This window comes from Oreochromis aureus, linkage group 3 (genome assembly GCF_013358895.1).
Source record: "Oreochromis aureus strain Israel breed Guangdong linkage group 3, ZZ_aureus, whole genome shotgun sequence".
NCBI classification, from domain to species: Eukaryota; Metazoa; Chordata; class Actinopteri; order Cichliformes; family Cichlidae; genus Oreochromis; species Oreochromis aureus.
In genome coordinates this window covers 42,416,384-42,431,808 of record NC_052944.1, presented here as the reverse complement: position 1 = coordinate 42,431,808, position 15,425 = coordinate 42,416,384, and the positions used below count along the sequence as shown (strand labels likewise).

At 40.4% G+C, this 15,425-nt stretch overlaps 1 protein-coding gene and 1 long non-coding RNA gene across 4 annotated transcripts; both read right to left on the bottom strand.

The window, feature by feature from the left end:
* Positions 1-5,287: 5,287 nt before the first annotated feature.
* On the bottom strand, positions 5,288-11,190 carry LOC120439373. 3 transcript variants are annotated; one of them, XR_005612598.1, is made up of 5 exons: positions 11,170-11,190; positions 9,790-9,901; positions 8,065-8,120; positions 7,598-7,957; positions 5,288-7,489 (listed from the first exon to the last, which is right to left on the bottom strand). It is a non-coding gene; the product is annotated as an uncharacterized LOC120439373 (long non-coding RNA). The 3 variants fall into 3 exon arrangements; XR_005612599.1 differs by lacking the exon at positions 11,170-11,190 and adding an exon at positions 10,752-10,766; XR_005612600.1 differs by lacking the exon at positions 9,790-9,901 and having other exon boundaries at positions 11,170-11,188.
* A 1,618-nt stretch (positions 11,191-12,808) lies between these two features.
* LOC120439371 lies at positions 12,809-14,637 on the bottom strand. Its single transcript, XM_039610310.1, has 3 exons — positions 14,582-14,637; positions 13,319-13,720; positions 12,809-13,153 (listed from the first exon to the last, which is right to left on the bottom strand). The coding sequence occupies exons 1-3, from the start codon at positions 14,628-14,630 to the stop codon at positions 13,002-13,004; spliced, it is 603 nt and encodes a 200-aa protein (XP_039466244.1). The 5' UTR covers positions 14,631-14,637; the 3' UTR covers positions 12,809-13,001.
* Between the last annotated feature and the right edge of the window lie 788 nt (positions 14,638-15,425).

Genomic DNA, 15,425 nt, shown 5'->3' with positions numbered 1-15,425 from the left:
TGAATATGTACTGACTGAGTACCACTGTTCAAAAATTGAATAAAGAAACAAACTAATTTTTGCCTCTTTTTTATTATTAAAACCACTTTATAGAACATCACATCAGTTACAGTGTAGAATCCATGTCATTTATAGTTTATAAAAGACAAAATGTTTACATAAAATCATGACAGTGTTTACATGATATCACACACTACTAACATTATTTACTGTATCTTTTGAAAAAAAAAAAAAAACCCCACTATTTATACAGCAAAAGACTTAAGAATATTTAACAGGAGCAAGTTTCATTTTCCCTGGTTTTACTACCACACTGTTCAACAAACGCAGCAAACCTTCACCATCTTATCCAGAAGGGTCACCTCTTCACCCTCATGGAAGAAGTAATCTGATTGGCATGGTGGTATGTTTGAAGCAGGTCCGTTATGTAGCGCTGGAACCCAGTCACGATGTTTCATCCATTTCATAGGCTGGTTTGCTGCAATAATGCCAAATAATTAGCAACTCCATAAATAGAAGGTAGTTCTGCAAAATCACTCAGTAGGATGTTTGTACTAATTTGCTATGACCTCAAAGCGCATCGAAAATAAAACTAATAGGCTATAAAGAGTGATATGAACATATTTAGAACTTACCGGAATGAAAATGTCTGGAGCACCAACAGATATTTGGAGATGGAAGAGAACTGGATATCAGCTCGTCTCACAGCTGCTATCCAGGCTAGACGCCTTCGTTTGGTAACATCGATACACGAGCTGCCTCATGTTGCTTCCAGGTTGGGAAAGAATGAAAAGATAAACCCTTTTCAAGCTTATTCTCTTGCCGGTCGTGCGATCGAACATTGCAGCCGACCACACAGCAAATACGAACCATGGCTGTTGTGTGTGCCTTCGCTCCCTTTTCACTTGCTAGACCCCGAAAATGGCGGATCGGGCCAAAATCCTTTCCACGCCCACCCCTGTGACATCACGCTCCAAAGCCCTATATATATCTAACATTTGCAGCAGTTACGATAATAATGTGCTGTTTGCACGATGAGCCCTGCTTCCGCTTTTTGGAACGCTGCTCTTTCTCAGCAAAAGCCTGCCCTAAATTGACCGTGCGCTTCGCGTTGTGCGTGCCCGCGTCTGTGCATTTCGTGGCGTCTGTGCAGAAATGACTAGTAAGACAAGGCTGCAAACTATTCTCACAGACTTCAAAGGTGCACCTGAATTTTAAAAAAAAGATCATCCTCTATCTTATTGGATAGACGATGATCTTTTTCTGTCTCTCCCTCCTGTTCTGTCCCTGTGCCACTGGGAAACTGGACTGACCTGAACAAACTCAACAACAAACTGAACAAAGAGGTAATTTACATTTTATAGCACGAACCTCTAGATGGATGGATTTTGCAGACAGGACATATCCTACCATTTGCAGCAGTTACGATAATAACGCGCTGTTTGCACGATGAGCACAGCTTCCAAGTCTCCCCTAAATTGACCGTGCGCTTCGTGTTGTGCGTGCGCCAGTGCATTTTGTGGCGTCTGTGCAGAAACGACTTGTAAGACCAGGCTGCAAACTATTCTCACAGACTTCAAAGGTGCACTTGAATCCAAGAAGATAGAAAACGATCTGTCTCTCCCCGCGGCTCTGTTGACGTGCCACTGGGAGAGTAGCGACTGCCCCTCCCCCCTCTGCTCAACAAACACGTGGCTGCTTTGGCACCCCTCCCCTCGCTTGCTGAGAGCAAACGCAAGGCTCATGTGCAAAATGAAGCAAAAAAAAACATTTAGAGAGATTTAGAGAAAGGGAAAAAAACGGAGCAGGCTCCCGTTGTTCACTTCAAGGAGGCGGCGCTATGGGCCGTTTTGTTTGCGACCGACACACACACACACACACACACACACAGTATATATATATATTCTCAATCACATTCACACCACTCACTTATATCAGTTCCACTACATCAAGACAATTTTATGGTGGTCAGCTGTTTTATTACCATGTATTTTGAAAGGTAAGATAACCATGTCCTGCATTCAAAACCACTGAAAATGTCTATGGTGGTGCTGTGCCTAATATTGTGCTCATTTGATCCAAAACCTATTTTTCCTTTATTTTGAAGGCAGAGGCTTAGATCCATTAGCTATTCATGAGAAAAGCATTATCACATGTCAGGATTACAGTATATTGAAAATATGTGATTATAATGGGAGTCAATGGGGCCAAACGGGTACAAGAGTAACAGGAGGTAGTACATATGTGAATCTCCTTTACTATACACCACACCATAGAGGGGATCATTGAATTTTAAAAATAATCCTAAAACACACATCCTGGCCAAGTTTCATGCAACTGGTCTTTAAAATGACTGATATATTGAGAATCAAAAATCCAAAAGTACCCAAACGGGTCCCTTTTTTCGCTAGGGTCACTCGAATACTCATACTAGAGAAGTAAAGAGTCATTGTTATAAAAATATAATTTCAAACCTTTTTTTAAAGACAAAAAACACCTTTAAAATATATAGTATCTGGACAAACATTTGTATCACAAATGAATTTGATACCACAAAAGCCACAGACAAAGTTGGCCCAGTAGATGTCTTCACTGCCCTTGAACAGTATGCTTTATATTAGTTTTGTTTTGGTTAACTGTGCTGTCAGCAAAATTCATTTAAAGTCATGGTTCTGGGTCCTTTTGAACCAGCATTTTGAGTTTCTTGTTTTGGTAAAATTTTGTATTATGGTTTATGTTCTGGTTCATTAGTTATGCTGTTTAGTTCCTTGATTATTAGATTCCCTTGTGTCTTAGCCCTTGGTGTCTCTCTATATGTGTCTGGGTTTTATATATGTTTGTGAGTCCTTGTGTCTTTTTTCCCTCCTTATGTTTCATTGTACGTTTCCCTGTCTATTGTGTTTATCCATGTTTCCCCTGCCTGCCATGTCTCTCTTGTCTCCTTTTTCATGCTCCCTTGTGGTTCCCTCGCTCCTCGTCATTGCATTGTGTATTTAAGCCCTCTGTTTCCCTCTGTCCAGTATCATGTTCTCTCTCATACCAGCTGTGTTTTTGTTCATTGTTTAGTTCCTAGGATTTCCAGTTTCCTGCATTAACTTGTTCCGGCAATAACGCTGACAAGCAATAAAGCTTTTTGTGTTTAAGTCCTGTCGAAGAGTCTACATTTGCATCCAATCCTGCCTGCCACACAGAGTTCATGACATTGAATATCCATCCATCCATCCATCCATCTACATCCGCTTATCCGGGGCTGGGTCGCAGGGGCAGCAGCCCAAGCACAGATGCCCAAACCTTCCTCTCCCCAGCCACCTCCTCCAGCTTGTCCGGGGGAACACCAAGGTGTTCCCTTGGTCCTCACCCTTTTCCGGCTGAGGACCATGGCGTCAGATTTGGAGGTGCTGATTCTCATTCCCACCGCTTCACACTCGGCTGCGAACCTTTCCAAAGCGAGCTGGAGGCCATGACCCAATGAAGCCAACAGAACCACATCTTCCGCGAAAAGCAGAGATGAGATTCTGAGACCACCCAAGTGAAAGCCTTCCACCACTTGGCTGCCCATAAAAATTCTGTCGATAAAAATTACAAACAGAATCAGTGACAAAGGGTAGCCCTGGCGGAGCCCATCACCCACCAGGAATGAGTCCGACTTATTGTCGGCTATGCAGACCAAGCTCTTGCAACGGTTCCATAAGGATCGAATGTCCCGTAGCAATGTGCCAGACACTCCATACTCCCATAGCAAACCCCACAGGACACCCAAGGAACACGGTCGACAAAAACACAAAACACGGGTAGACTGGCTTGGCAAACTCCCATGCTGTTCCTCCTGTATCCAAGGTTTGACTAACAGATGGACTCTCTTTTCCAGCACCCTGGTATAGACCTTCTCAGGGAGGTTGAGGAGTGTAGTTGGAACACACCCTCCCGTCCCCTTTCTTAAAGATGGGAATCACCACCCCGGTCTGCCAATTGAGGGGTACTGCCCCTGATCTCCACACAACATTGTAGAGGCATGTCAACCAAGACAGCCCTACAACCTCCAGAACCTTCAGGAACTCGGGACAGATCTCATCCACCCAAGGGGTTCTGCCACCAACCTGGGTATTCTGAACCGACACTTGGCACATGAGTGCAGACGACAGTCAGGACCCGTTCCTGACTGTCCCTGCTCCTTATATGGAGGAGCAGGGAACAAACCCTCTCATCCAACATACAGGCAGCAAGCCAAGCAAAGGTACCCACCCCAGCCCGCCACCTCCCACCAGGGGCAACTCTAGACTGAGACAGAATCCAGCCCCTCTCCAGGAGACTGGTTTCAGAGGCCAAGCAGTGCATTGAGGTGAGCCCGACTATACCTAGCCGGCACCTCTCAACCTCACGCTAACACAGGCTACTTCCCCACCAGAGAGGTGACATTCCATGTCACAATTGCCAGTCTTGGTAGCCAGGCTCACAATGCACCCAACCCCCACGGCACCTTCTGCGGGTGGTGGACCTTCAGGAAGATGGTCCCATGTCCCTTTTTCGGGCTGTGCCCGACCGGGCCCCAAGGACTAAGGCCCGGCCACCATTTGTTCGTCATCGGGCACCTTCCAGGGCAGTGCCCGGTAACCCTTTCCTGGACAGGGTGAACTGTTCCCTCGATGGTCTTCTGAATCGCTCTTTGTCTGGTCCCTCACAAGTGGCCAATTAGTCATGGGAGACCCTACCAGGGGGCAAAAAGCCCCCAGACAACATAGCCCCTGGGATCCCTGGGACACAGGGACACACATCATCAGTTCAGTCAGTCCCCTTATATGTTTTTTTTTTTTTTTTTGCTGATACCAGAACCTCTCGCGCAGCATACGTAAAGGCATACTCATTTTTTAAGGGCACTGTTAAAAAATAAAATGAAAGCCTAGTTTAGGACAGGTCCAAGCATATCTTTTCTCTTGGAAAGATAAAACAAACTTGGTACCGAAAAATGCATTATCCAGATAAATCCCCCAAACCTTCCACCCACCAGCCACACAATGCACAAAACACTGATGTTCTATTAGATAATGAGTTTCTTCCCATGTAACCAGGTGTATGTCATGATAAAATCTCCACCACACATCAGAAACAAGAAACTCAACAATCTATTAGAGTCTCCACTCATTTAACCCCTCTGCAGCATTCTGTTCACTCATGTTTTAATTCAGGAATCTTCCCATGATATAGTAACAGTCAACTACTCTATATATCACTTCTCAACCCACTAAGTCAACCGGACAAGATGCTAATAACAGAAATGCATGCTTAAAATATTATCTGATCTTCATGAGCATTGCTGCATGTGTGTATGTTAGTAGGATTACTGCCCTTTCTAATTATGTGTCATTTCCATTTATCTTTCCCCCTGTTGCATTAGATCATCAGATAAAGGAAATTCCAGTACACAAGCTACAGGAATTCAATGATTTCCTCCAAACATGTAGTAATGCCTCACATAAAGGGCTTACAGGTTCTCAATGACTGTGAACGAGAAAATACTAGTCAAACTTCTGAATGGGTGACATCTAAATGGAACCGTTATGTCACAGAGCAGCTGGATCCATCAAGATCAAAAGCCAAATCTGACCCTGGTGCAATCAAGTTGAGAGATGCTAAGAAACCAAAGAAATGGAGCATACAATCACAAAACTCAAATACTGACACATGTATTTGCTGTGGTGAAAACCCACTCTATACATAAATGCAAGAGCCTAATGGAAATGTCTGCAGAGGATAAGAAAAAATGCATACTAGAAAATAAGTTGTGTTTTGTATGTCTAAGGAAAAAGTCACAATTCTAAAGACTGTAGAAACGGTGCAATGTGTGGGATATGCAGAAAGAGTCACCACACTCCATTGCATGAAGATCACTCTCCAGCAGAGACACCATCAACACAAGGCGCAGTTGAAGAAAGTACATTCTCACGATCATGCTGTGTCAACGGAGATGAAGGTGGAAGTACATCGATGATCCACTGTTACAACAAAAATGTTGACCTTAACCATAATGATTTACCAGTCCAAAAAGTGCTAGGTATAATGTGGAACAGTGAAAATGGTAGCTTCTGCTTCAAGGTGTCAGAGACACGCTGAGGGATTCTTGCAGTTGTGGCTTCCTCCTATGACCTTTTAGCATTTCTAGCCCCAGTCATTCTTGAAGGTGCTGCAAGAGATGTGTCAGAGAGGCACAGAGTGGGATGAGTCACTACCAGGAGCATCAAATCCAGACAGTGAGAAGTGTACTAAGCACAGTCCTTGACTGCAATCATTTAAGGTTGGATGATACCTCTTTAAAGACTTTCCTTTATGAAGCTCTCTCCATTAGGAATAACCTCCCACTCATTGTCAATAACATCGGTGACTCCAAAAGTTTGGAGCCATTCACACCAATCACTTGATCACCAGGAAATCCTCTTTTCCATTTTCCCCTCCAGGTAAATTTGTCAAGAAGGATCTGTATGCTAAAAATGGTGGAGAAGGGTCCAATATCTGCAATCTTGGCACAGATAGAGGAAGGAATATGTGGCAAACATCGTTCTGAGACAGCAATGGCATGTGGCAGGACATAACGTGGAGGGGGGTGATATTGTGATCTTCAAAGAGGAGGATTTCCCTGAATGAATGGAAACTTGCCAGAGTTGTTGAAGCACATGACGATGAAGACAGGCTCATACGGAAGGTGACAATGCAGATTGGAGAATGGAAGTTAGGAAAATGAGGCAAACTCCTCATCCAAACATCCATCATTCAAAGGCCCATTCAGAAATTAGTGGTGCTGGTGAAGAGTAGCTAAAAAGCAGGAAAATGTCAGTCATTTATTAAATATTCTTTTTTAAGATGAAAGTGATTATTATACTCTAGTTCATGCATAACTGAACATTTTTGTGTTGACATGTAAATTCTACTGTTCATATTGTTTTATTTGTTGGGAAAATCATATGGTTCTTGTCAATACCAGAGTGTTTAAAAAACAAAAGAACAGTGTTGTTTCTTTGGGCTCTGCCCTCCAGACAGTCAAAAGTCTGTTGATTAGAGTAAACAAGATTCTATTGCGAGCGTAAAACTCCAACAGCAGGCGCAATGCAGACACTGACGTGTGCAAGAATTTCTTTGTATGCCTAGCTCCTGAGTTATACACATGCAGGTTGTTGAATTTAGGCATGAAGAAATTAACCGCCCGAGTGGCAATGAATACCTAAGCCTGTAAAATTAAATTATTACACTATTATTTTGTGGCACTGTGTTATTAAACTAAACTCCAGTATTATCATTTTCACTGCTGATCTAATTATTTTTGGTGATTCATTTGCTGAGCTGTACATTTTGCTGCAGAACTAATCTTCCTTTTTGTGCAGGCAGTAAATGAATGAAAAGCAGCAGAGAAGCAGCAAGGCTGCTATCAGTCCACAGTAAACTCCGATCCTTCCTTGACTTTCTGTGTTTGATGTCTCAGGTTGAGGACAATCTCTAACAGCTGCAAAGACACCAAATACATGTGAGTCATCAAAAATATTATTATAATAGTATTTTATTAACTCACTCTTACTGAAATCATTATGAACTCTTGTGAAATTTTACTTACCAGTGACGTTAAGTCGACATCTTCCAACACTGAAGCCATAATCAGTGTTGACCTCACACAGGTACAGACCCGAGTCATCAGTCCTGAGTCTGGACAGTTGAAGTCTGATTCGTCCTTCTCTGAGGGCGTCTTTGTCACTCTGGACTCGTCCTGAAAACTTTGCATCCTGAGACTCTGACACCTCAACACCTTCATGAACATGATACAGGACTGAGGATTTATGACTGATGAAGAGTTCACAGAGGATGTTGAGAGTTTTGGAGGATCTGTCAGGTTTGGTGGTGAACGTCCACTCCAGTGTGATGTTGTGGTTCTCCTCTGCCTGATAGGAGGTCTGTGTCACATTGACTACAAATGATCCTGTTGAGGAGACAGAGAGGGAAAGAGAGGAGCAGACACACTGAGAACTGGAACAAATCTGTTGTTGAGCTTTATTTGGAGTTCATAAAGTGAAGTTGTAAACTAACCAGAGACACATGAGGTGAGGATGATGAGCAGCAGGATCCTGCAGAATATCTTCTCCCTGTGAGAGGAGACAGAGGTGAAGAGTCATCAACACATGAGCTCAGTCAGCACAAGAAGAATAAAGAAAATCTACAGTCTGGCTTTATTCACTCATTACAACATCTACAAACAGACACAATGTCAAGAATCGCTGTGTGGCAGGCAGGAGTTGGACCCAAAATGCAGGCTTTCAGACATGAGGGTGAACACAAAATCACAGCTTTATTGCTGGCTTGGTGGGACACAAATAATAATACAAAACTAAACTGGGAAAATATAAACTAAACTTTAAAGAGAGGCAACCAAGGGAACACACAGCTTGAGGGACAACACAACACTGACACAGAGAAACACAGGGCTTAAATACACTGGGGAATAATGAGGGAATGAGACACAGAAGGAGGGCACAGCTGGGAGAAATCAGAACTGACAAGACAAGGAAGCAAAGCAGGATACACTCACATGAGACACAGACCTTCAAAGTAAAACAGGAAGTATAACACTGAGACGCGAAGTTGACAAGGTGGAGACAGAGCAACTAAGAAACACAGAGACATAACCATAAGGCGGAGAACTCTAAGAACCAAAAGACTAGAGATGATAAGAGGGAAATACTAAACATGGAACACAAGAAACTACACTCAAGGGAGTAACAAAAGACCAACAATGAGAACATAATTCACAATACAGAGTAACAAAAAGCACAGGAAACTCAAAACACTTAGTCAAAAAACCCAGGACCCTGACACACATTGAGAAATTGCAAAAATATCAAAGCAGGTAATTCAGTCATTCAGAAACAGTGTTGTAGTTACAGAGTTTGTCCTCCAGGGGAAAAAGTCATTATGTGTTATAAAAATATAAGGTTATAAATAAATGTGTTTGCTGAGTGAACAAATCAAAGTGAATGTAAACATAGTTACTCAGCTTCTTTTGGTTTGAACTCATTTCTATAATTATAAGTCTGATTGGAACCTGAACAGAGTCTGTATACAAAACAGAAACAGAAGTCTATAAATAAACATTTAAGGAGGATTTTCTGTGATTACTGCCTCATTTAGATACAACAACATGACTCTTTAATATGAAACTCCTTTGATTCATAGTAATGTTGAGAACAAACAGAAAACAGTTGGACATTAACTTGTTTTTAGTTTGATGTTTAGTTCTTCAATATTAATGTAACCTACAGCTCCTTACTGCTCCTGAACGCCTCATTGCATTTCATTCACGCTAAAGAGCAGCTTGTTGTGCTGTGAATAAAGTGTGCAGAGGAAGGAGTTTTCATGCTGCTTTTCTGATGAAGAAGCTTCTTATCAGGGATACAGAGACTGATGAAGGAAACACAAGGTTTCTCCAAGCTTACGGCAAAGTATAAAGTGTAACTTATAAAATGTGCCTCTGTGAGTTCGCACATTACAGTGCCAGAAATGACATCATCATTTGTTCAGCTTGGTAAAAAATGACAATCGATGGATTAAAGAGAGACACAGGAGAAAGAAGGAGGACAAACACTGACAGTAAATGATGTAAACTGTCTGTATTACAATGTAACATCAGCTGGTAAAATAATAACATTATATCTAATGATATTGAGAGCAGAGATTTCACTTTCAGCACTCTCAGAAATGTTTTACATAAAAACAGAGTTACAGATAAAAAAAAAAAAAAATTTAAAAAAAACTTACTGCTGCTGTCTCCTCTTCTTTCCACTGACATTATGCAGGTATGGAGATACAGATTGAGAGATTTCCGTGACTGTGCTGGGAAGATCAGGGGTGCACAGCTACAGGGGAAAAACTGCAAGCAATGCACAATTACATGCTGCAGTGCAGCAGCACAAACATCACTTACAGCAGAGGTTCCCAAAGTGTGGGGCCCGCCAGAGCCATTGCGGGGGGGGTGCGGTATGAAAAGAAAAAAAGAAAAGAAAGCTTGGACACTGCTAGCATAATGGACAGGTTTTTGACGGGGCTCCCACACAAACGCAAAGCAGGAGATGAAGCATCGCCAAATATGTTTCCAAACCAACTTCCTTCCAAGCCAAAGACTAGAAAATATGGTGAAGCATATCTTCCCTTTGGCTTCACCTGCACAAGTGCCAAGGTAGGTCTCCCCTGCAAATAGTTTTCCCTGCCTCGGGAGCAGCGCTGGGCTCTCCAAATCACGGACAAACAGGATCCCACATTCTTGATTTTTAGTTCACAAACACTTGTTGTAATGACTAACTACTCCTGACATTTTGGACATGTTAGCTCTTTATGCAGTAAAGTTACAGCGGGATACAAATATCAGGCTGATCCTTCGGTAATTTGTTCCCCCTGTTCAAATCAGGGACAAACAGTATCCCACAGCTGTTTTTGTTTTTGAACCCATTTTGCACAGACAGGCATTTTTTGAAAAATGTATTGATAACAATGTTGAATATTATTACACAGGAAAAAAACCAACTACACGTAAAATAATTACACCGTCACGCCTCTGCCTTTCTAAATGGAGGGACAGTAACTGCGTGTGTATATGTAAGCGTGTAAAACCTGAAGATAGTCAGATTAACAGTAACAGTATTTTGTCTCTATCTGCCATTCTGCAATTCATCTCATGTAAACAATAACGTGGCGCACAGCGTGACGTGAAAAGAGGCACATACCTTTGACGTTGCGTGACGAACTCTGTATTCCTCGTCCACACATAAACTTAAAAAAGGAGTTTTAAATAATCTCTGTTTTCGGTGAATCGCAACACCGTTTACGTGTTGACGAAAGGCCCAAACGCATAGAAACAGCTGCGTTTTCAAAAATACCCGTGTAGGTGTGGACGTAGCGTAAAAGAGTTAGTAGTATATTTTATTACTACCTGTAATTTATTGCCGTTTACTTGTATTTGCCCTAATTGTTTACTAAATGTTTGAGGTGTGAAATCCCCCCCAAACAGTCCACCTACAAAAAAAATATATAGAGTGAAATACTGTACTCATTTTAACACACCCAACTATCATCAGACTACAAAACTAATGCCAAATAAATAATATACAAACAAACTAAATCAAATCAAACTACGACACTCACAGCCTCAGCTCTGGGAATTCCCTTCAGGTGAACATCAATGGCTGGTCATCATGTGTGGACTCCATGCATCTGGCCTTCAGGAAGTGGTTAGTGGATTTCAAAATAAAAGCATAACAAAACCAAAACAATTTTCCTATCAGACATTGTGAGTCTGTGTTTCACCTTAGTGAAGGAGATGCTTTCCAGAACTCTCACATATTGTATGCTCAAAAATCGCCTCTTTGCAAACTGGCAGCATCTGAAACTGGAATTTACTCAGCAGCACTTCTCTCAAAGAGGTTTTTAAGTTTCCCCATGAGTGCTTTGTGCCATCTAGTGATATCTTTGAGGATTGCACTGGTATGATAACAGTAAAATGTGTAGCTTTAAAAATGTCACTTAAAAACTAAAAAAACAGATAGTGATATAAAGTTATGAGCACAGTTTCAAAATAACAAAAAACACAATAAAGCCCCATGTGTTATAGTTAAAGCTCTCAAAGTCCAGCCTGCTGGATGGTGGCCCTTTACTATAAACAAAGACATTTTATTGATCATCAGTTCATATCAAACTGTGTGTCAGAGGAAACTCAACCTTCCTCAAACTGAAAAATACAGCTGCTGCCAGGAATGCAGTTCACACCCCACCGATGGCTGAAAAACTACAAACCAACCCCCCCAAAAATCTTACAATTAACAACATAAACCAGCATATGGAAACGCACATCGAAGTTACTAAATTTATGCTTTTTTACTGTGGGTCTCAGCCATGAGCATGACAAAAATTAATCCTGAGGGTCTGGTCTGAACTGAGAGTGGGAACCTCCAATAAGGCAGCTCACTCTGGCCAATGTTTAGTTTTATGGGAATAGTATTTTAAATATATTTATTTTGTCTTCTATGTTCTTTTTATGTATAGGGCTTTTTTTGGCATGCAGTAAAGACAAGTGCAAAGTGCAGGCTTTCATTATTTGCTCTGTCAAAACCCGTTTTATTATACTTGATTTTAATTTTCAGCACAATTATTTTAGTATTTTTTTAATCTATGCAGAAAAAGCAAATGTGTAGCATTCATGTCATTGTATAGTAAAATGTATTTAAATGTTTAGTAACAAATACCAAGGTAAAAAAGGTTTCCGATCACAAGTTTATTTTGGTTTACAAACAAAGAAAAAACAAAAACAACAAAAAACAAAAAAAAAAATCAGGAACAATGTATGTGCAATCAGCCTGCAATGTACATAACAAAGTCATAATAAAATAAATCAAGCATCCCATGACAAAATTTTGTGATATTTTGAATCGCCATATATCATCCCCTATGTGTCTCTAAAGCTTTTTAATCAATGGACATGACAATTTGGTTATTAATGATCAAGAAATTGACCTCACAGCCCATTGTTGATTCAGTGGGCTGGTTTCAGTCATTGTGCAAATGTACTGTTTATAAGGTTGGGGAAACCTGCAGTCAGCTGAGACTGAAGAAGTCACTTGGATGAGTGACGAAACGTTTCTCCCATTGAAACTGCTACGTCAAGATAAACAGAATCAACCTTTTGGGATTTATTTACCTGGATGATTGAGCATGCATCAAAATACAATAAGAAGCTGTTTTGTATAATAGCCTGTACACTCACATCAGTCACTGGTGCTGTATTAACTTTGGATCAAACCCTGACAGGAACATAATGCAACACAGAAAAGCTTTGCTTTGCTTTTCTGTTATATATCATTTAAAACAGATGTTGAACAAAGACAGAGTTATGACTGTAACTAAAGGTAAAAAACAGCATCCTGATGGAAATTTAGACTAACAGGATCACCATTTCTTCCACAAGGAGTGTCTCCCACATCTCATCCGCTTTTACAAAAGATCACCCAAAAAACACAGACAAAAAGAGCCACGGCACTTGCTGCTGGTATTCCAATCAGCAGTAACACTCCAGCAGAAAAGCTGATGTTTCTTCGTCTCTCTGCTCGAGGACTCAAAGGAAGTTCATCAGCTGCTGTTTCAAAAGACCCAAAGATACTTGTTGACAATCATTTACTGCCACTGAAAGCACATTATGCTGTATGTTTCAGTTATAAATGACAATTAAGCAAATCAACAGTGAAATCATCTTTAAAGAAAAAGAACAAAAAAAGACAAAATACTCTTCTTAATAACATACCTGTGACATTGAGTTGACAGCTCTTATAGCCAGAACCATGATCAGTGTTCACCTCACACAGGTACAGACCCGAGTCATCAGTCCTGAGTCTGGACAGCTGAAGTCTGATTCTTCCTTCTCTGAGGGCGTCTTTGTCACTAGACAATCTTCCTGTAAAGTCTTTGTCCTGAGAATCTGTGACCTCTTCACCACGATCCACACGATACAAGGTTTTGTTTGGGGTTAATATTTCTGGGATTACACGGTCAGGTAATATTTCATGCAATTTGTGAGAAAAGCTACAAAGGATAAAAAGAGATCTGTTGGATCTGTCAGGTTTGGTGGTGAACGTCCACTCCAGTGTGATGTTGTGGTTCTCCTCTGCCTGATAGGAGGTCTGTGTCACATTGACTACAAATGATCCTGTTGAGGAGACAGAGAGGGAAAGAGAGGAGCAGACACACTGAGAAACTGCATGTATCAAGGTTTCATGATGAACAGAATGCTTCTATTCTAAAAACAAAAAGTCATAAATAAAGACATTTCAGCTACTCATGAGGTGACCATAGTTTTAAAGTTGTAGCTCCTAAACTTTGGAAAAGACAGTGTCAGCCCAATGGAAAGCTGAATTTGTAGTTGATTTTAGAAACTTGGTTTTTAAGGCCAGTATTTTTTTTTTTTAAATGCTTTATACTTGTTTGGTTATTTTGCTTATGTGGCATTTAAAGTTGACCATTTGTGGACCTTATAAGACAAATAAAATTGTTAATGCTTTAATAAACACAATTCCAGCACCAGTTTTATTTAGGATGCCTCAAAGTCCTGAAATGGCCAAAGTAAATCATTATAAATAAATGATTAATATGAAATGGTGTTAATGTGCTAATAAATACACTAAAAATAAATGCAGATGTTAATTACCTTGATCTTCTTGCTTAATTGTGCCAATTTTTGTGCTAATCTTTGCTTTCCATATGTGTTTAGTGGTTACATATGTTTCATGTGCACCTCAGGAAATAGCAGTGCATTAAAACATAGCAAATGGAGACCTTAATAAATAAATTAGTGGACAGCTGAAGTACTTATTAATGCAGTGTAAAGCATGCTGCTGAATTGTTGTTTTCATAATCAATTCATGAATTAGTTAACACCCTTATTCTTTCTTATTGCTTCAGGAATTGTATGCAATTATAGCAATATAATTTATTAAACAGTTACATTTTCTTAATCCAAAAACAGCTCTGGCAGTCGTATTTTTTCTTGGAAATAAAGTGAAGCGCTAACCAGAGACACACGAGGTGAGGATGGTGAGCAGCAGGATCCTGCAGATCATCTTCTCACTGTGAGAGGAGACAGAGCAAAACAAGTAAAGAAATGGAGATGAGGTGGACAAAACTGTTATAAAAATAAATAAAATAAAATATGGTTTCTGATAAATCTGCCCTTGCAGAAACAGTGAGTAACTAGAGCAGGACATTAGGGATTCAGTGGTATGGTTCCCACTTGTGAGTGTAGGAGAATGACCCCCTTTTGTCACAAAGTGCCTCAAATTATGTGTCAAGTCCATCTTGAATAACAATTTAAACCCCTCAAAATGAATAAAGCTACAAGAAAAAAAAAAGGATCTATGACTTTACATCTAAAACTATAGTGATTAAGGCTCTACTTGCATGCAATACCAACTTGTATCACAAGATGGTGCAAAATGATGTGGTATAATTTTTTTTAAAATCAGATAACTCAAAAACAGCAGCATACATCTGAAAATATTTTACACAATGTCTTTTTTAACTTTACTGTTTTTTTTATCACTGTTGTAAATACAAAAGTTACTAGTGATGACAGTAGCATGAATTTTACGCAAATAATGAGCTAATGAGCTTCAATAATGCCATTAGATTTCAGTTGGAGTCTTAGCTGACTGGATGCTGCAGTGATTAGAATAAATCGATTGACCTGTCTATGTTAAATGGTTCGAATGATTTGATCAGTTAAATGTGCTCTAAACTCATGAATGCAGCTGAAACACATTAGACACTGATGTGATCTTAATGCATCCTCACATCCATTACATTAATGTGATTGCTGTCCACCACTGATGATCATTGGAGTTTGTGATTTCTTTCTA

Excerpts from the sequence above, each read along its gene's own strand:
- LOC120439371 (XM_039610310.1), bottom strand. The coding sequence starts at position 14,630 with ATGATCTGCAGGATCCTGCTGCTCACCATCCTCACCTCGTGTGTCTCT. Across the intron at positions 13,721-14,581 it reads CCTCACCTCGTGTGTCTCTG|GATCATTTGTAGTCAATGTG; the intron begins GTTAGCGCTTCA and ends TCTCCTCAACAG. Across the intron at positions 13,154-13,318 it reads CTGTCAACTCAATGTCACAG|CAGCTGATGAACTTCCTTTG; the intron begins GTATGTTATTAA and ends CTTTTGAAACAG.